The sequence below is a fragment of the Mytilus californianus genome, unplaced genomic scaffold (genome assembly GCF_021869535.1).
Source record: "Mytilus californianus isolate M0D057914Y unplaced genomic scaffold, xbMytCali1.0.p SCAF_5, whole genome shotgun sequence".
NCBI lineage: Eukaryota > Metazoa > Mollusca > Bivalvia > Mytilida > Mytilidae > Mytilus > Mytilus californianus.
The window spans coordinates 62,913,537-62,936,605 of record NW_026262701.1 but is presented as its reverse complement, the minus strand read 5'-3'; the positions used below and the strand labels follow the sequence as shown (position 1 = coordinate 62,936,605).

Sequence of the window (23,069 nt, the reverse complement as noted above, 5' to 3'; positions counted from 1 at the left end):
AAGGGATATTCAATGCCATAAATCGAAAACAAACTGACAATGCCATGCCAAAAAACGACGAAAAGACAAGCCAGTACACAAAACACAACATAGAAAACAAAAGACGGAGCAACACGAACCCCACCAAAAAAACTGCTCCACATGCGACACCCGTCGTGTTACTCTTAAAAAAACGTTGATAAGTCTTATAAAGTGATTAGCATCACAAAATAGCAGATTGGTTATTGACACGTTTATCACGACAAATGATAGACGAGACTGTTACCGATATACACAACAAAGTCATTTAAAAATTAAAAGCACATACACAACACTTATTTCTTAAGCAAGAACAACACGAACCCCTTTTAAACAAAATTAGGGGTGATCGTAGGTGCTCCAGAAGGTAAACAGATCATGTTACACATATAGCACCCGTTGTGTTGCTCGTGTTATTACAAATCGTGTGATAAGTCTAACTTGGTAGGTCACATTCGATGAAAAGAGAACGGGATTTTGGTTACGACAATTGGAACATATCTGTCGTCATTGGTGAAACAGATATTCCATAACAGTCAACCAGCTCGTGATGGCGCGTCCATAAAATTTTCGAAGTGAATTTCGTTAGACGTTATTCCAGCTTTCTGTGGTTTTTTTTAGATTGCCTTTCCGGATCCATACCATCCCATGTTTCAGTTGGATTTTGTTAACAGAGACAAAAGGTGTCAGAGATTCACAGAAAGAAATCAAAGACTATTTTCAGCCTATAAAACCAAAAGAAACACGATAAGTGCAGAAGGTAACTGTTTGCAAGTTAAACGTGATTGATTCTTTTACGACCATTGTTCTCAGGCGTCTGATCTTTATGAAAAGTGATATAGTACACAAAAACTTTAAATATACATAACTTAAACGGGAACCAAAAATACAAATCATAAAGATGTATTCCATACTAAATTGAAATCCACGAAGTCAACATAATCTGTCCCCTCCCTACACTACAAACCAGTAAAAGTCTGAAATGGTCTATATTTGTACTCGACTGTACTGATTTTTACTCGACCAGTCTGAATTGGTCTGAAATTTACTTGATAATACTCGACTGTAGTCTGAACCATACTTAACAGTCTGAACTTGTACTTGACCTTTACTCGACCAGTACTTAACCATTTTATTTTCGTCTGAACCATGCTCGACCTAGTCTGAACCATGCTCGACCTAGTCTGAACCATGCTCGACCTAGTCTGAACCATACTCTACCTAGTCTAAACCATACTCAACCTAGTCTGAACCATACTCGACTAAGTCTTAACCAACCTAGACCTAATTTTTGTATCTATCTATTGTATTTCATCAATTTGAGAACTGTTTTTAACAGCTATTTCCCCTGGCTAGAAATTTGAACAACAATTTGAAATTTAAAATGTATTCAATATGGCATTGAAACCAAAATTTCACAATAAACATAATATAAATTCAACACCATATTTATCAACACTTACATATATATATATATCACCATTAAAATAAAAATAAAACAAGCTGATCAAATAATCTCAAAACTGAATTGTGACTAATATTTTCAATGTTATTCAAATTTTTTTTAATGTTTCAGATATATTTTATGGTTACTGGACAATTTTCACCATTTACTTAAGCCTTGTATAGATTTATGGTGTCAGTTGAGTTTAGTTAATAATGCAGTGAACATTTATTTATTAAAATATATTTAAAATAGTATATAAAGCAACTTAATAAATTTTTAAAATCACACTTTGTTTTGTAAAACCAAGAATTTAATATAATCATGATAATAGAACTTCCATAGCAATCCTTGATAACCATTTAAAAAAAGGAAATGTGTTCCAAAGTTGCAGAAAAAATTTATTTCAATTAAATTTAAATAATTTTTGTCAAAATTAAAGACATGGCATACAAGAAGCACTTTAATATGGTTTATTTACCTCAGTACATGTGTGTTTCACAGGTAAAAAGAAAGTCCTTTTTTTCTTAAACTCGTGTATTACTTATCTAGTGAATTCAAAAGGCCTTGCGATTTAAGTTTTACAGGATGTTGCAATTTTTAATGAATGTTAATTAGAAATTAATACTCTCTGACCAGGTGTGATCTTTTTAATGAGTTTGCCCCAAGCATGAGGTATTACTTTATACTTCACCACTAATCAGAAGAAAAATTTTATCTATTTCTTTAATTTTTTTTATCCCTTTTTGATATATATTATATATATATCCCAAATTATAATAAGAATAGATATATTTCTAATATAAGGTTAAACAATTTCAGTGATTTTTTGGCTGTTGTTACCTCATTAAAAAGATAATTATATAACTATTGTATGTAACCATGAAACCTATATAGTTTTTCTTTAGGAATTTAGGAAAATTAAGTTTAAAAAAAAACACACATGCCAAAAAAGAAGCACCTTAATAAGGTTTTATTACCCTCAGTAAAGGTGTGGTTTTTAGTTAAAAGAAAATCTTTTTTTTAACAAAACTCTAAAACTTTAAAATTAATATAATTAAATTATTATATAAGATAATTTAATTTAACTATCTCTATTTGATAAATCTGAGAATCATGTAAAGATGTAAAAATATGTTTTTATATATATCTTTATTTTATTGTGGCTGTTGTCAGAGACATTATGTCTCTGCTGTTGTCATGTCAGAAAAAAAGAAATTAATTTTAACAGCTAAAATTAAAAAAAAGTATAGGTTTTTTGGTCAAGTATGGTTCAGACTGGTCGAGTATTGTTCAGACCTTTGGTCGAGTATGGTTTAGACTGAAAAAATTGGTTGAGTACAGGTCGAGAATGGGTTAAGACTGTTTCAGACTGGTCGAGTAATAGTTCAGACTATTTTCAATGGCAAAGATAAGGGTCAAGTACAAATCAGTACGGTCGAGTATGGTTAAGACTGGGTCGAGTAATGTCGAGTAAAATTCAGACCAATTTAGACTGGTCGAGTAAAAATCAGTACAGTCGAGTACAAATATAGGCCATTTCAGACTTTTACTGGTTTGTAGTGCTATTATGCATACAACAATACGCGATTTACTGTCTTAGTCCTGATATTTACCATTCACTTACAAGAATTCGTATTATCATTAATCCAATAAAATAGAAATCGCTTCAAAGAATTTCTGCTTATATTATTTTAGTTCCAATTAAGTAGAAATATTTGTCTCTAAATTATTCATGGCTGTAGATTTATACATCCAATGGCATGCCGGTAAGTTAATAATTTCATTAATCATGTCATTAACACCAATCCGCCAAACAAATCACTCATAAAATATCTGTCTCAAAATTTGCATTTCTTGTTAGTGCTTCAATACTTGCTTCGGACGCATGACATTTATAAAGTGTTCTAATATTTTTACAGCGCTGGGTCGATACCGCTGCTGGTGGACTATCAGTCCCCGATGGTATCATCAGTTCAGTAGTCAGATACTGACATGATTGATAACAAACCTTTCTAAACTTGTCAGTTTCTAAATTTTGAAATAATAAAGAAACTAAGGTTTTAACTCCCTCAGGCAAAGTTGATCTTAGACGGATTTGGCTCTTTTTTTATGTACTTTTCTAATATTCGGCTTTGAGCGTTCCAGATGAAGGTAAATCCAGAAAAGCGCTTTTGACGCATGAAATGTATAAAGTTATGTTTTCATTTTTTATTGCTTTAAATTATACATTTTTCTGCAAATTTCTTGATACTCCTGCGCGTTTTATTTGTTTGGTGTCAAGCGTATCATCTAATGATTATTTAAGACAAGCATGTTATGAGGACGGAAATTAGTGTCATCATTTTTTCTAACACAAATGCATGTACACACACAAATGGTTGTATATGACTAACAGATTTGTACTGACACCTTAAAAGCAAACAAAAGTATTTTTCGACAAAAAAATAATAAAAACTACTATACATTTCTTAAGAATTTGCACATTTTCATAAGGCTACTCGTTAGGTTAATGATGACATTGAATGGTCACACCAGACTCATTTCTTCCAAAGCAAGAGATATATGAGATTGTTTTTAACAATATACTCAACACTCAAAATCTTCTTTACGTCTTTGATTCATTCTTAATCGTTAAAACGCTTTAAAATGTCCGATGTTTACTTTGACACCGGAATTGGACCAATGACGTCAAATTGTTTACTAGGTGCAATAGAATTTCTATCATAAGAGATATAGGTTCAACAACTTGTTTTGATAATTATATATCGCTTAATATCAACTAGGTAAACCTTCCATTTTAAAGTTTGAAACTTTAACTATCTCGAATGGATAAATATCGTAATCAAGTGGTTGCTGTATTAGAAATAATTATTTTATTCTTTATCTATGCTCATTATTACATGGTTAAGTATTTGTTGTCAATATGATTACACCGAGCGAAAGCAGACATAATGTAAACCAATGTCAAAATGATATAGAGCATGACATGAAGGAATTATTCCGATTCATATAGAAAATCCAGATTCATTTCGTACCTCGAAGCGGATATAAAAGACACGATCGAAAGGCAGCCATTTTCATTAGAATAACATATATATATTCTAGAAAACCAAGCGTTTCACAATTTAAAAGTGTTCAAATAAACGAACACTTACTTTAAGAATGATTCTATTTACTTTCCTACTGAGCAACACCAACATAAATGTCCATTTTATTCTCCTGTGTCATGGAAATACAACTGACAATGCAATTTTAATTATGACGTCCCCATGATTTATTAGAACTAAGATTGGTTTACAAAGCAAAAGAAGGGTATCATATAAGCTATATGTATTCATATGCAAATATAATTGACGACATTTGATACCTTTCAGATACATGTCACCAGTACTTTTATCGATACATACAACACGAGAATCAAACGGAAATGATCAAGTGTTTACAGTCAGATGAACCATTACCGAAGTACCACAAGCATATCAGACAGATAATGAAATACCAGGCCGCCATGAAACACACCTTTATATTAACCGATGCAAATCGCATGTTGTATGAAAAAGGAGTTAAACTAATGGTATGATATTTTTGTTTTGCATATTGACAATGAAAGGATAAATTATGATAAGAACAGCCGTTATTTAAAAAGGTTTTACCTATTTTAGCACATATGCTAGTTTATACTATGGTCCTGATCATATGGAATATTCAAAAATCAAGAAGAAAAGCAGATTTATTCTTTTACATTTTGATTAAATTTCCGATTGATCTTGACTCGCTTACTCGTTGAAGCTGTTATAATCATAGCGATATCACAGATCTTATTTGAATTGAATTGATTCTGTTACTGCCTTCATTCCTAATTTATGAAAATGCTCCATCAAGACATAACAAAACACAGTTTGGTATATTTTTTTTAACAATACCAGCATATTTTTAGATGATATAATTTGTGCATAGCCCTTTCCAGAAACTTATTTCCGGAATTAGGATTTTTACTCTAAAATTATTATTTTAGGTTGATTAGCTCCCCTTCGGGGAGTAGACTTTTTTCGCGGCAACGAAGCTCAATGAAGAGTTAACGATTAACGGTTTTTAAGTCCTGTTGACTTAAAGATTATATTTGGTTAATATAAATATGAGAATTATTAATGGTATTTTGTGTTCCAACATGCACATAATCAAATTCGATTATATAGCTGAAAATGTTTGTAAATTAAATTTACACATTGTTTTCAATTTTACTTCTCACTATTGCTCTGCCCTGCAGCGAACCAGTATCTATATCAGTATACTTCCATACAAGGAAATTAATTCGTATAAAATTGTAATTTCAAGATCAAATTCGGACTTTCTGGAAAGTCCTATAATCAACAAACGTAATATTTTCATTGCTAAACAGCTTTTATATAGCGGGGATATATATATCATAAATTGGTTAATACTTTACTAAATCTTCACATTTAGATTATTCATTTAGAGTAAAATCCGGTACTATTAAGTTATTTGAAGTTTCTTAATTGAACGTCTTATTATACATGTTAGTATCGTTTTTAACATAGAGTCAGAGCTCAAAACATTTTCTTATTTTACAATAAAGTTTAAGCTATATATATAGCTATATATATTATCAAAATATAGGTATAGATCGCGCATTCTCTTCAGACATCATCACAGTGTTTCAATTCATGATGAAAGTGATCAAGTTCCGAGAGAACGTTTAAAAGTTATTCCTATCATCATAATTTTTATATGACATTATCATTATTATTCTCAAGTATATTTTCAACTCCTCGTCCAATCAAATTCCTTGAATTTCCATTCACAAAGTTTCATAGTTTATTATTTTTCTGTGTACTAAGTACCTTCATGGATGATCAGAGTAATCAAATTGCATTGTACTGTGATCAAGGTATTAAGAACAACAATTTTTCTCCCTTTTTTAAATGATAGAACATTGTCTTTAATAGATATAAGAAGATGTGGTATGAGTGCCAATGAGACAACTCTCCATCCAAGTCACAATTTGTAAAAGTAAACCATTATAGGTCAAAGTACGGCCTTCAACACGGAGCCTTGGCTCACACCGAACAGCAAGCTTTAAAGGGTCCCAACAATGACTAGTGTAAAACCATTCAAACAGGAAAACCAACGGTCTAATCTATATAAAAAACGAGAAACGAGAAACACTTATGAACCACATGAACAAACGACAACTACTGAACATCAGGTTCCTGACTTAGGACAGGTGCAAACAAATGCAGCGGGATTAAACGTTTAAATAGGCGCCAACCTTCACCTTACATGAAACAATAGTGTAACACCACAACATAGAAAGACACACTATAAAATATCAATTGAAATGGCTTAGCTCAATCAAAAGACATATTAACAAAAACAAGTGATCATACACTGAACGAATAAATTTGATTCAATTCAATTCAAAGCTTTATTTATAGTCGGCATGTCACATAACAAATAAACATAAGCTCTTTGAGCTTTTATAACCGACAATACTCATACGTAAGCATTAAATCATGATCTACGACACAATGTAAATACAAAATTAATAAAAAAAAAAGGGGGTTAGATGTAAAACAATATCAGAAAGACAACCATAACCTTGGACAAAATGCCGCAAAATAAAATAACGTACACAGGTAAATAAAAATAATTTTGTTGTAAGGTATACATGGAGTACGAAAATAATTTTTACCAAAAAAATAAGTATATTTTTGAAAACCCCAGGATTTTAATACTAGGATAAATAAAAATCATACATGCATTAGAAAGATTTAGGACACAAAATTTTATTAAAATATAGCCGCCGCACTTATTTTTCTTAATATTCAGATCAAAATGCAATTCAGTATCACCCTTATGGTCATCCATGCATAGCTATATTTGGTACACGGAAAATGTATGTATCATGAAACTTAGAATGAAATTTCAATCAATTTGATTGGACGATAAGTTGTGAGTGTGTGCTTATCATGCTGACTTATACAGTATTAATCTTCACATCATGATTACGTATGAGTTTTTCTCTTGCTTATCCAAGGTGTTATCTGAGTTATTTTTGTTTCTTCTCATGCTATGTATGATTTCATGCTTACGTATGAGTTATTTATTTGTTACTCAACCTGACGTATGAGTTCTTCATTCAGTACATTGATACTCACGCATGGGTTATTCTTTTCTTCTCAAGCTGACGTATTGGTTATGTCTCTACTAATGATATAGGATTTTTATCTCTTTTAAAATCACATTTGAAATATGGATTACTTTGTTATTAGCAATTTCCATTTAATCGGAATTATACAGCTAATGTGTGAGACTTAACCTTCACGAGTATATTTCTTTCTCAATTAGTTTCATTATTTTAGGATTAGATACTCTTATCCACAATTTTATCTTGTATTCCAAAGTTCTGTATAATTAGTTTTCATTTATATGTTATAAGCCCTCCTAGAACAAACGGGACCCCCTTCCCCCCATTTACAATTTCATATCATCCTTTCACTATGAAATATATTATGAGGGACATTTTAAGCTTCGTTCATTTAAAACTATTGATTGATTGGTATGTAACGCCACTTTCAGCACTATTGTGCTATTTCGTGACAGTCAGTTTTTAATGGCGGAGGAAGCCGGAGAGAATCACCGACCTTCGGTAGGAAAACTGCCAATTCTAGTCAATTAAGATTGGAGTCGAGCGCACCTGCCACGTGTGGGATTCGAACACACAACCTCGGTGTTAAACGAGGCCCTCATTTAAAACTAAACACGAAATATTTAAGGAAATAAAAGGTATACACGTATACTGATATAAATACTTCAAAAAAACAGGATATTAGAAAAACACTTGTTATTTCTTCATTATAGAACATTTTCCTTGTTAGTGCTATTAATAACAGTCTGTTTTCTAAACATTAGCTTGGTTTTAACAGCTATTAAATATTTAAATGAAATGACTCTTCGGTGTCTTCATAATTGTCCCACAATTACAGGTTAAAAATTCTGTGGGACAATCAGAAGGATTTTAGTTGGACAATTTGATAGTTTCAATGTTGGGCAATAGGCAATTGTTTTGATAGTAATTTATGTATGTGAGTGTTAAGCAGATAATTACATGTATTTATCAATGGAACTTATAAAATTTGAAATAAACATGAAGTTTCTATCTACATATTTTATTTCGTTTTGTTATATTTTGTTAAACTCCCATTCTAATTAAACCAATATAATACCAACAAAAGATACATTTTAACTGGAGATTTAAACTTCATAGAAAATAAAATAAACGCCAATAACACAAATTGTAAACTGAGCAAATATGTAAATGAAAAATTTAAAAGTGTCAATGATGTTGTTTATAGAGCCCGTAAATATAGATACGATCCATGTAAACTCGTTGATCCTTTGCATCAACTTATTCTTTAAGGTTATCAATTAACAGTAGTAAAATCTTTTAATATTGTTTAATCGGTATTGATACCGACCGTGCGAGACCCTCATGGGTAGTCAAGGTCGTTAAACACCCCCTAGTAGTTGGTATTAACATTGATTTTGAACATGAAAAATTAACACACAACTAAGTACATGTTGCTTTATATAAACAGTTATGAGAACTCATGGTCCTACATCTTGTCGATACTGTTAACTTACAGTTTGGCTTTGCACCACATCATGCGTTTCTCAGACTAATTGACGTCTTTAAGCTAAATCCGTTGAATGTGTACTGATTGATACTCTAGTCTGGGAGAATATGATTTATTTATTAGTTGCAATTGGCTTTAAACTAGCTTTCAGTAATTGCAAGTACTCTTATATCGGTGCTTTTGAAAAAAAATCTGGCAAATCTAATTCTTCTCTACTGAGAAAGGTAAATATGTTTGATATATCAACTGGAAGTGTGATGAAATGATAAAAGCTGTAAATTTTCTCTTTGACAACATTTATGTACGTTTCGGCTACACAGTTTATCGACAGGTTATATGTATTCCTACGGATACCAATTGCGCCCCTTTAAAACAGACTTATTCCTGCACTGCTATGAATCACACGTTATGGCTAAACTCAGTAAAGACCCGTCTAAATTCCATTTAATTGATACACTTACCGTTATCTTAATGTTATGTTTCGTTAAATTATCGAGAAGACTCTAAATATACTGCTGAAATTTACCCAAAGAAACTCCCTTAAATAAAGGAAAAATAAATACCTGTCCTTTCATAGATTTATATATTTCAGTTTTACAGGGAAACTCTACACAAAACATTATGACTAGAGGGACGAATTTTCGTTCCGAACTGTCAACTTTCCTTTTTTGGACAGTTATGTTCCCATGGCACCATCTTACGATATTTATATATCCTATCTCGTTAGCTATGCTCGTGTCTGTAGTGACGTTTTGGATTTAAATAAACGTATTCTATGTATTACTAGTAAATTATTAAGTCGAAATTCTTTCATAGTTACAAATATTTGGTTTGGGCGTTTGGTTGTACCTGTAGAAAACGTTGTACAAACGAGATAGCACATCCTTATTTTTACGGTCATGTTGTTTCAAATACGACGAGGATAAACTTATTGATCCATTAGATAAACTGATTCTAAAATGTTACCAATTCAAATTTGTAATTCGATTTTTGAATATTGTTTTTATCGGTATAGATATTGATTTTGTTATCAATTAATAACAACCCAACTAAATAGTATTGTTATATACATATGTACATCCATGCAGGGCCTACAATTTGTCGATACCTATATTTTGGCATTTCACATAGTCATGTTTTTCTCTGACTGTAAATGATGTCTTTACAATAAATCTATTGGATGTTGGATGTGAACTGATTGATATTTTAGTATAAGATACATGATTTATTTATTAGTTGTTATTGGCTTTGAACTAGATGTTAGTAATTGCGAGTACTCTCAGATCATTGCTTTGCGTCTTTTGTGTTTTTTTGTTATGTTTTTTGTGTGTTTTGTATCGATCTGATGAGTTGGACCCTTGTTGCACTGTTCCAAGGTTAGGGAGAGGGTTTGCCGCCAGCAAACATGTTTAACCCCTCACACTCTGTATGTGCCTGTCCCATGATAGAAGCCTGTAATTCAGTGGGTATCGTTTGTTGTTGAATTTCATATTTCATATTTGTTTTTCGTTTATTGTTTTGTACATAAATCATGCCTTAAGTTTTCTCGTCTGAAATGTTTTACATTTGTTATTTCAAGGCCGGTTAAAGCTCACAATGCGGAATGAGTTTAGATCACTGTTGAAGGACGTACGGTTAACTATAGTTGTCAACTTCTAAGTCATTAAGGGTCTGCTGGAGAGTTGTCTCATTGGCAATCATAACACATCTTATTTCTATAATTGCGTCTATTGTTTTTATGTTAGTTGTTTTTGTGCATCGTACCGACCTTTTGAGTTAAGCCAATTGCAACTAACTTTTAGTTTATTCTTATATTGTGCTGTTACATCACTGTCCCAGGTAGGGGTAGGTTTGAGCGCTCACAAATGATAATATTATCTTCCATAATGCCATTTTTGTAATTCTGAAGATGAAACCTTAAACATTTACTGTTACACTGTAACATGTAAAAGTAACGATTCTTTGGAGAATATAGTAATGAATTCGTTAGAAAAGTAATGAACGATTAATATTTTGTTTTGAGAGAAATAAATTGTTTGTGATTTTAGATACTCTGTGAACTTTTCGCAAACTTATACCTGCATATTAAGTTAAGCAACTTAGTTGAATATTATTTCCAGTGGTTTGAGGTCTCTCCGTCTTATTATTTTAGTTTTGTAAATTCGAACTATTGGGTGTGCAATAATTAATTTCAGTTTGATATTTAAGAACATTTAACATCATTAAATAAACTATAACCACCAGACCATAGACGACCAGTGACCTTATCCCTAGTATATAAGCAAAGTTTTTGCCAGTAAGACTGCCTCAGAACAAAAATTTAGTAACGATGCCACATACAGGAGAATGCCATCCATTGAGGAAGAGACTAAGTTTAACCGCGTGTATTGTATCCGGAAATCGCATGTTGATAGAGGATTTTCAAAATCATATGCAGATGTCATCATTGCATCTTGGAGACCATCTACAATCAAGCAATATCAATATAGAAGACATCTAGTTTGTTTATTTCTTATGCAACTTTTCGTAAAGTTTCAACTTCCCTGTTATAGAACTTATAAAAAGTTTTAGCACATGTCCAGTTAGCTGTTGCCATAATGACTTTAATAGAACATCCTGAGGCTAAAGCAGCTGAAGTAGAGGCCCATCTAAATGAGTGAGCCTTAAAAATGTTGATATCAATGCCTGCTAAAAGAAGAACTTTAACCATCTGGATAAGGTAGAAGTTGAAACTTTACGAAAAGTTGCATAAGAAATAAACAAACTAGATGTCTTCCTTACATCTTTTGTACTCTAAACATAATTAATCATTGTCTTAACAACACAAAGTTCTGGTTTATCAAAACGCTTGAACACCACATTAGGCAGACTTATACCAGGTCTAGTTGTTTTTTAAAGTTCCTGTATATGAAAAACTATAGTGCCTTGTCTTTGACTTAAAGACATATAATGTAAATCTAGAGCTGATAAAGATTGTGCTGTGGCAGCTGTAGTCAAGGCAACTAGAGACACAAGTTTAAAAGTCAAAATCTTCAACGTTAAATCTCCAATGGATAAAAAGAACTTAAAATGATTCACATCCCAAGTGAAAGAGTATCTTCCTCTTGGCGGATTCAGGTTAAAGCAAACTTTCAACATACGGTCAACAAAAAACAAATTTAGTAGCATTTACTCCAAAAAAGGAAAAAGTTTGTGTCAACATTGACCGAGTAGTATTTAACACTGAATTTGAAAAGTTTCTGTTTTTCAAAAAAATTAAATAATCAATTACATTCTTTTCAGATGGTCGAAAGGAATTGGTTTTCCTTTGAACACACCAAATAACGAATTTTCTCCAAGAATATTGATATTGCTTGATTGTAGATAGTCTCCAAGATGCAATGATGACATCTGCAGGTGATTTCAAAAATCCCCTGGCGATTTCCGGATACAATACACTATGGCGTGTCAAACGTTGCAATATTCACAAAAAATAAAATATATGTTCATAAAATTAAATAACTGTTCGTAAAAACGAGAGTATATGTTCATAAAAACAAAATATATATATAAAAAATCAATTTTGGGACGTACGTACGCACGTACAGACGGACAAGGGTAAATATTAATGCCCCCTCCTCTACGGCTTGGGCATAAAAATCAAAATATGTGTTCATAAAATAAAGTATATATGCATAAAACATAAATAATTGTTCATAAAGAAATATTTGTTCTTTAAAAAAATATAAATGTTCATAAAAACAAATAATTGTTCATGAAAAAGAAATATTTGTTCATAGAATTAGACAATTGTTCATAAAAGTTAAATATATATATTCATAAGAAGTTAAATATATATTCATGAAAAGTTCAATATATATTCATACAAAAAATAATTTTCATTAAAAAAATAAAAATATGCGTTCATAAAATAAAATATATGTTCTTAAGAATTTATAATAACGTTCAATAAATTGCATCATGAAATATATCGTTGCTTTTGTAACAGTGTATTTGATTGGGTTTGCACTGAAACCGGACCGGATGGGACTCCGGGCCCGGACTTTGGTAGCAATACACAGTTAGAAGTTTAGTTTCGCATTATGGCCATGGTGAATTTTTGAAATATGAAAGTTTTTGTACAATAAAATTGATTTTTAGATAGTTGAAGAATAAAATAGCCTTCGAAGTGGGTTTATATGAACATTTAGATTATTTTTAGCATGTTTTATAGGCCATTTTTCTGTTCGACAGTCCGTATTTTCCTATCCGTACCGCCCATAGGTCCAGAAATTATTGTAGTGTTTATCAACAAAGATTTGACGCTCGATCTTTTCAATTCAATTTTATGGAAAAACGAGCAGAAAGGCATATGAATTTTTTTTGACCTCTTGATAGATAAATGTCTATGGTTTCAGGAAAGGTATCACTCTATTTGATTGAAATTTTCCTTTGGACCAAATTTTGGAGACTTTTGTGACATTTTCACCCCCCTTTTTGCAATATTTTGTATCAAATAAATGCAGATTGTTGCCATGGTTACACCAAAAAGAGATTATATTTCACCTTTTTAACTATTGGAAATGAAATCTATGGAAGATGCTCTTTCCAGAAATATACACATGCATAACACAAATAGTAAGCCTTATTTATTAGATAGGAAGGAAAAGAGGGTGGTTAAAAATTATGAGTGTCAATTTTAAGATTTTTTCCTAACTGTGTATTGCTACCTTTGGTCTGAAACCCGGACCCAGACTAGATGCCGGACCAGGACTGAGAAAATTATGGGGAAAAGTGTTTAAATTTGCTAGCATTAGGTTTTCCTTTCTAGTATCCTGCTGTGGGGAAGGAAATTAATTCTTTGGAGCAGTGATATTGGATGTATGATAATATATATATTTTTATTCATGGTAAATTGAAGATTGTCAAGATTGTATTATTTCTTTCTTTCTTTCTACAGGTATACATAAATAAATACATAAATAAATAAATAAATAAATAAATAAATAAATAAATAAATAAATAAATAAATAAATAAATAATCTTTATTTCAAGAGGATAATCCCATTAGTTAAAACTAATTTTCCTGAGAGTCCTCAAAATAATAATAATAACATATTTATAAAGTACATACAATATTATAATTAAGTCTAAATTGAAAACAACGTTCAAACCTATGATTGCGTTGGAAAAAAACCGAAAAATTTATACGTGTGCATGCAAAACAAATTTCTTGTTAGAGGGGTCTAAATACAGCACAAACAACATTTTCCAAAAGACCAAAAAAGTGAAAAATTATATTTTAACAAAACGCATTTGACTAACAGGTCGAACAACAAATGTTCTTAAACCCTGCTGACTGCCATTGGCGATTGCCAAATAGACGGATCACCGATGTAATAAATGGATCTTAATTATAAATTTAATACTAAACAGAAAACAATAAACTTGCAGAAAAGATGATATACCGCAAACAAAAGGTGCAAAGGTTTTTGTACACCATATCCGGATTTCGACAATTAATGCCTCTTCAGTGATGTTAGGAATCGAAACGGTATCTGGAAAGCCATACAATTTACTAGTACCTCAATTTAGGATAGACTCTTGAATTTTGAGGAGTCAAAATAGGATGAATGGATCATATAAACCCGAAGGCAAATATAATACAAGCCCAAACGAAAAAATATAAACAAGTCTAAATTGAAAACAACGTTCAAACCTATGATTGCGTTGAATAAAAACCGCAATTTTTATACGTGTGCATGCAAAACAAATTTCTTGTTGGAGGGGTCTAAATACAGCACAAACAACATTTTCCAAAAGACAAAAAAAGTGAAAAATTATATTTTAACAAAACGCATTTGACTAACAGGTCGAACAACAAATGTTCTTAAACCCTGCTGACTGCCATTGTCGATTGCCAAATAGACGGATCACCGATGTAATAAATGGATCTTAATTATAAATTTGATACTAAACAGAAAACAATAAACTTGCGGGAAAGATGGTTTACCGCAAACAAATGGTGCAAAGGTTTTTGTACACCATATCCGGATTTCGACAATTTATGTCTCTTCAGTGATGTAAGGAATCGAAACGATAATGATATATACACAATATACAATTTTATGTAAATATTATTGAAAAACCATATTAATTTGCACAATTTACGAAAAATTTGTAACATTTTGTTTTAAAAAATACAAGTGTATTACTCATCTTTATTTCATTTGGTAAACTGTTCCATATTTGAGAACCAGAATATATAAATGTTTTCATTCAAAAAATTGTTTTTGGCTTCGGAAGTTTAATAGTTTTTCTTTAGCTGAACGTAAATTATAATTTTGATTATCAGTAAAATGAAAGTTTTCTTGTAAATAGTTAGGAACCATATCCTTTAATGATTTAAATACAAGTATTGCCTTTTGATATTGAATTCGTTTTTCCACATTTAACCAGTTTAAACTATTAAACACTAAACTGGAGGATGTCATTATGTCAGCTTCTACAATAACCCTAGCAGATTTCTTTAATAACTTATTAAGTTTATTAATTCCACTTTCATAACAACTACCCCATATATTGCAACAATAATCAAACAATGGCAGAGTATAAGAATTAAAATAAATAATACGTATATAGGTAAATAAGTTGATTATGGCACCCTCAACGGAGTTGGGGTGACATATTGTTGTTGTTCGTTTCTTTTTTTCTTATTATGGCACTCTCAACGGAGTTGGGGAAACATATTGTTATTCTACGTTTCTTTTTTTCTTATTATTATTATGTCATCCTGACGGAGGTCGGCAATGGCAAGTCTAGTTTTTATTATTTTTCTCCCACTTTTTTTGTCCAGCTTATATCTCGGAATTTTATAAACCAATGTTAATGGAACTATACAATAATGTTAACCAGCCTGTGCATATTTGCAATCGGGGTATGGAAACAGCAAAAATGTCCAAAATTTCAAAATGCTCCAAACTTAATGAAACTTTACAAAAATTTCAATTGGCATGTGTAGATACGCTTTTTGACTTTGGAATTTTCAAAATGGCTGCCGTTACCCTCGCAATGGGAGGACGAGGGTGCCATCCGTTATTGCTCGCAATTACAAATCTAGTTATTATGGCACCCTCAACGGAGTTGGGGTGACATATTGTTATTCTACGTTTCTTTTTTTTCTCATTATTATGTCACCCGATCGACAATGTCGGGTGACATATTGCTTTTCCTCTGTTTCTTTTTCTGTATTATTAGGTCTTTCCACTTTTCGGTGGAAAGACCTATTGTATTTGTTCCTGATTATTAGGTCTTTCCACTTTTCTGTGGAAAGACCTATTGTATTTGTTCTGATTATTATTATTATTATTTTTTTCTTCCGCCTAATTTTGTTCTCGCGTAAAATTTTTGTTTCGCAAGATGTCGCTTAGATATTTCTTATATAGTATCATACAGTTTATGCGCTTTTTATTTTCACCCATTCTAAGCCGAACAATTTTCTTTGTAGAAGTTATCTCCCTGAACACTGTTTTCCTTGTGACTGCATCTCCTCCGTAACCGTAAAAGAAAGCGACAAATTTATTTTACCAAATGGCTCGCTATATCCTCAGGATTTTTTGTCCAATTTTGACGGAAGCGATACGAAGACTCCATATGAGAGTTATTTCCCCTAATGCATTTGAAATAAATGATATGCATTTGTAACTGGTAAACCATAAGTGATAGAGACCTAGGGTCTGTTGATTTGAGGTCCTTGGTCCTAAAGAATAGAAAACTAGGTCAAGGTCAAAGGTCAAGTTCATGTTGTGATTTTTTACATTAAGTTCATATCGCTTCTTCCTAGAAAGAGTTATAGATATCGACAAAACAATTTTACCAAAAAGTTTGTCGCGACACGTGTTTACTAGAAATTTTTTGTCGAAATGGTACGCGTCATTTTATTGCAGGGTCAATGTCCCTGTTATGGTCGAATCAACAAATTTACTTATCAAAACTTCAAACTTTGCAGCGATCATGTTGTAAATGTTTCTTATCTCAATAATGAACCACAGTCTACCACTACACTCCCCCCCTTTTTTTCAACTGATTTTTTTTTTAAGTTATCCCATTTCAAAGAAAAGAAGATCGCTTTTAGTCCCGTACATTATACTGTAAAATGCTAATCCTTCTTATGTACAAATTTCTTTCTGAAATAGAAATCCATCCCTGCAAAAATCTGCTCCAATTCATGTATTTTCTGAAATTAATCGATGAGACACGTGCGGTCCGCTTGATTGCGAAATTAAAATCAATGTATTACTGAAATCCTACAATCAAATTTCTAAACATGCATTAAAATACAAATCTGTGCTCCCGTAAACATGTGTACGTAATATGTATGCATGATCCGACATCAATGACCTGTACAAAATAAAAACAATAGTTATCGTGTTTCTTTGATCAATACACATGTGCTCTGTTCAACGGTCTCCCCTGAAAAGAAATTAATACTCCAGACATATATATTCGAGGGTCACGTGACTTCACAACACCATCTCGCGCGCGGACCTAAATTTAGAATAAAACATTGCATATCCAAATAAGGAAAATAAAACTTCCAAGATAAAATTTACTCCGTTTTCCTACAAATTCAATCAAAATGCATACACAACAAATAGATGAAAAATGGAAGTCCGAGGTAACATAGAAACTAGAGAAAATTTATAAACGAATGATGCTAGGATCAATTTTTATGAGGACATCTCAGGCGTCCGTTTGGCTGTGCGGGATGTCTAAGTACGCAGTCACGTTCGATCAGAATATAGGCGTTATTTAAGTTAGCTGCGTCGCACAGAGAAAGTGCCATGCATGCAACCAATCAATCAATCAATCAATCAATCAATCAATCGACCGACCGACCGACCGACCAACCAACCAACCAACCAACCAACCAAGCAAAAAACCAATTAATCATGTTTCGGAGGGGAAAGACCGTTTAACAATTGTTTTTAAAACAATTCATTTATATTTAGGTCTTTCCACTTTTCTGTGAAAAGACCTATTAGTTTTCTTCTGATTATTATTTTTTTCTTCTTCCGCCACTTTTTTCTGACGGTGCTTTTTTGTTTCGCAAGATGTCGCTTAGATTTTTTGTGTATGATATCAAACAGTTATTGCGATTTTGAAACTCACCCTGTTTAGCCGAATACTTTTTATTGTAAGAGTTATCTCCCCAAACACTGTTTTTCTTGTGTACGCATCTCCTTCGCAACCGTAAAAGATTATGACAAATTTATGTCTCCAATTTGTTCGTTATATCCTCAGGATCTTAAGAATAATTTTGACCGAAGCGGTCCAGAAACTCCATATGAGAGTTATATCCCCTTCTGTATTTAAAATAAGTAAAATGTAATTGTAATTGGTAAACCATAAGTGATAGGGACCTAGGGTCTTTTGATTTGAGGTCCTTGGTCCAAAAAAAGAAAATAGGGTCAAGGTCAAAGGTCAAGGTCATTTTTAAATTTGGATTTTGGCTTATTTTCACCTCTTTTCAAACACGATATAAGATATCGACAACATATTTTTACTTAATTGTTAGTTGCGACATGTCGTAACACATACATATCGGTTTAAAGGGTACGCTTACATCAAATTAGAGTTTTCTCCCCTCTTTTATTTAAAAATATGCATATGGTGATATAACTCATGAACCACATATAATTAAGTCCTAGGGTCTTTTGATTTTAGGTCCTTGGTTGATGACCTTGAAATTGAGCTCAAGGTCATAGGTTAAATTGACGTACTAGATTTTGACCTTTGCTTTTACATCATATGTATACATGATAAAGCCATGGGACTTTTTGCATTAGGTTGCAAGCCATTTGACCTTGGAAAATCCAACCGGAAGTGACCTTGTGTAAACCGGAAGTAGCTATTTTTTGTTATTTAGTATAAAAGTATATAAAACCATATATTTTTGGAATCAGTGTCAAGTAAACATTCAAATTATACCGGAAGTAACATTTTTCAAACCGGATGTGACAAATTATCTCCCTTATTTAAAAAAAATGTATAGAAACCATATATTTTTGGAATCAGCATACAATAAGCTATCATTTGACGCTGGAAATGACATTTTAAACCGAATTTTGATATTTTCATATCGAAATAGATCCATATGGGTGGAAAGACCTTCAATAGTTCTCTGAACAATTGGTTTTTAACTATTTTTTTTTTCTTTTTCCGCCACTTTTATTTCTTGAGTATAAATTTTGTTACGCAAGATGTCGCTTAGATGTTTGATATATGATATCAAACAGTTTATGCGCCTTTGAAATTCACCCTGCGTAACTGAATACTTTTCTTTGTAGGAGATATCTCCCCGAACACTGTTTTCCTTGTGACTGCATCTCCTCTGTAACCGTAAAGGAAAGCGACAAATTTTTTTTAGAAGATTGCTCGTTATATCCTTCGCATGATTTGTCCTATTTTGACCGAAGCGATACGAACACTCCATATGAGAGTTATTTCCCCTTATGTGTTTGTTATTAGTGATATGCATTTCTATCTTGTAAACCATAAGTGATAGAGACCTAGGATCTTTTGATTTGAGGTCCTTGGTCCAAAAAAAGAAAATAAGGTCAAGGTCAGAGGTCAAGGTCATATTTTAGATTTTAATTTTGGCTTATTTTCACTTCTTTTCAAAAACCGCGTAAGATATCGACAAGATATTTTTACTAAATTGTAAGTTACGACATGTCGTAACACATAAATTTTGGTTGAAATGGTACGCTAACATATAATTGGAGTTTTCTCCCCTCTTATGTTAAGAATTAGGCGTAAAGTGATATAACTCATTAACCATATATAATTAAAACCTATGGTCTTTTGATTTAAAGCCCTCGGTTTATGACCTTGAAATTGAGCTAAAGGTCATAGGTAAATTTGACGTTCTAGATTTTGACCTTTGCTTTTACCTCGTATGTATACGTGATAAAGCCATAGGACTTTTTGCATTACGTTGCAAGCCACTTGACCATGGAAAAGCCAACCGGAAGTGACCTTGTGTAAACTGGAAGTAGCTATTTTTTGTACTTATATATTAAACCATATATTTTTGGAATCAGTATCAAGTAAACTATCAAATAAAACCGGAAGTGACATCTTTCAAACCGGAAGTAACAATTTATCTCCCTTATTTTGAAAAAAATGTATAGAAATCATGTATTTTTGGAATCAGTGTACAATAAACTATCATTAGACGCTGAATATGATATTTAAACCAAATTTTAATAGTTCTATTTCAAAATAGATCTTTATGAGTGGAAAGACCTTCAATTGTTCTCTGAACAATTGGTTTTTAATTATTATTATTATACTTCCACCTATTTTGTCTGGCAGTTTTCTCAGAGCCAAAAAGGAACCACTCTGAATGATTGTTCACTATAATGAGGAACACCAACTTTTGTGTTGCAGTGGAACTTTGGAACTAAAAAATGGCTGCCGTTACAATGGAAACAGCAAAAATGTGAAAAAAAATCCTAATTCTAAATCTTTTATTATAAAACCCAACCGGATGAAACTTTATGGGAATGTTGCTTGGAATGCCAAGATGTGTTGACCATATTTAGAAGTTCCAAAATGGCCGCCATTACCATGGAAACTGGGAGAAAGTTGACCATTAAACCCAATGGGAAATTCTTAAAGTAGCATTTACTCACTTATAATGGTAGGTCAAATACCGTGATTCTTTCATGGTATGTTCCTTGTTCCAAAATGGCCGCCGTTGCAATGGAAACAGGAAGAATGAAAAAAATTTCATAATGCCCCAAACTTAATGAAACTTTACAGAAACGTTAACTGCTATATATATATATCTGCCATTGCACTTTGGAATTTTCAAAATGGCTGCGGTAACTCAGGCAATGGGGGTGGGTGACATCCGCTATTGCTTGCAATAGCAATTCTAGTTATTTTTATTCTTCAAAAATTTTGTCCAGGCTATTTCTCGGAATTGGACCAATGTTGATGGAACTATACCATACTGTGGACCATTATGTGAAGTTGTGCAAGAGACATTGGAATGGTTCAAAATGGCTGTCGTTCCCATGGAAACAGCAAAAATGTAAAAATAAATCAAATTTCTAAATCTTTCGTTATAAGAGCCAACCTATGGAAACTTTATGCAAATTTTGCCAGTGGTGCCCTGAGGTACTAACAGTACTTAGAAATTCCAAAATGGCTGCCATTGCCATGGAAACTGGAAAAAGTTTAACATTGACCCTATGGGAAAAACCATTAAAGCCGCATTTTCTTAAGGAGTATAAGATCAAACACAATGGAATGAATTTCCAAAATGGCCGCCGTTACCATGGAAACTGCAAAAACTTGAAAAATTGAAAAATGCTCCAAACTTTATGAAAATTGACAGACAAATTGTTGTGATGTATTTATGTACATTGACCGTTTTTAATTTTCAAAACAGCTGCAGTTTAGTGGCAATTTGGGAAGGGTATCATCCGCTATTGCTTGCAATGGCAAATCTAGTTATTTTTATGGCACCCTCAACGGAGTTGGGGTGACATATTGTTATTGGTCGTTTCTTTTTTTTCTTATTATTTTTCTTATTATTTTTATTCTTCCACACTTTTTGTCCAATCTATTTCTCGGAATTGAATGGACCAATCTTGATGGAACTATGCTATAATGTTGACCTTCATATGAAGTTGTGCACCTGACTTTGGAATGTGCAAGATTGCCACGGTTATCATGGAAACTAAAAAAAATGTAAAAAAAAATCAAAATTCTAAATCGTTTGTTATAAGAGCCAACCCATTGAAACTTTAAACTGACTCTATGGGAAAAAAATCAAAGCAGCATTTTCTTAAGGAATATTAGATCAAACTCAATAAAACTTCATGAATATATAACATTGCATAAGTCAATTTTGCAACTGTTGTTGGAGTTTTCGAAAAGCACACCGTAACCATGGAAACGGCAAAAATGTCAAAAAAATTTCAACATGATCCAAACTTAATGAAACTTAAAATAATTGTTGACTGGTAAGAAAAGATGAGTCTTTTGAACTTGGAAATTCCAAACTGGCCGTCGTTGCCATGGAAACTGCAAAAATGTGAAAAATTGAAAAATGCTCCAAATTTCCTGAAAATTTACAGACAAATAAATTGTGATGTATTTATGTGCATTGACTGATTTAAATTTTCAAAATGGCTGCAGTTTTGTGGCAATGTGGGAAGGGTGCCATCCGCTATTGCTTGCAATGGCAAATCTAGTTATTTTTATGGCACCCTCAACTGAGTTGGGGTGACATATTGTTATTGTTCGTTTCTTTTTTTTCTTATTATTTTTCTTATTATGTCACCCGATCGACAATGTCGGGTGACATATTGCTTTTCCTCCGTTTCTTTTTTTTATTATTATGGCACCCTCAACGGAGTTGGGGTGACATATCGTGTACGTTTCTTTTTTTTTCTTATTATTAAGTCGCCAAAACGGAGTTTTGGGGACTTTATGGTTTTGTCCCGTTTCTTATTATTATTATTATTATTATTATTATTATTATTATTATTATTATTATTATTATTATAATGATTCTTAACCCTAATTTGTCCGACCATTTTCTTGCAAGCCTTAAATGATGGAAACTTTATATTTGGTATGATGTTGGGGTAGTATCCCTAGGGGTGCATTCACTATTTTTAATTTCAAATGGGAGTCAACTTGGCACTATTTGGGGGCCGGAACATGGGTGGGGTCATTTTTCGACTATGGATTCGTTACTTGTAGAACCTTTAAGTTTTGTGTAATACAAGAGACCGATGTCCAGGTGTCCATTCCACATTTTTATTTCAGCCCGGGGTCATCTTGGCATTATTTTAGGGGGTCAATTTTCATGGAACATTCTAGAACAATAGTCATGTGATTAGTCATGTGATAGTGTTGAATTATTCCTATGTACTTTTTATGTT

At 32.2% G+C, this 23,069-nt stretch overlaps 1 protein-coding gene across 1 annotated transcript in view; it reads left to right on the top strand.

Annotated features, from left to right (window-relative positions):
- Positions 1 to 23,069, top strand: part of LOC127701138 (protein sel-1 homolog 3-like) — a 247,608-nt gene that overhangs the window by 67,114 nt on the left and 157,425 nt on the right. The window contains exons 8-9 of the mRNA XM_052204939.1: positions 640 to 778; positions 4,840 to 5,039. Of these exons, the coding sequence (XP_052060899.1) occupies positions 640 to 778; positions 4,840 to 5,039 (339 nt within the window). The remainder of the gene's footprint in view (positions 1 to 639; positions 779 to 4,839; positions 5,040 to 23,069) is intronic.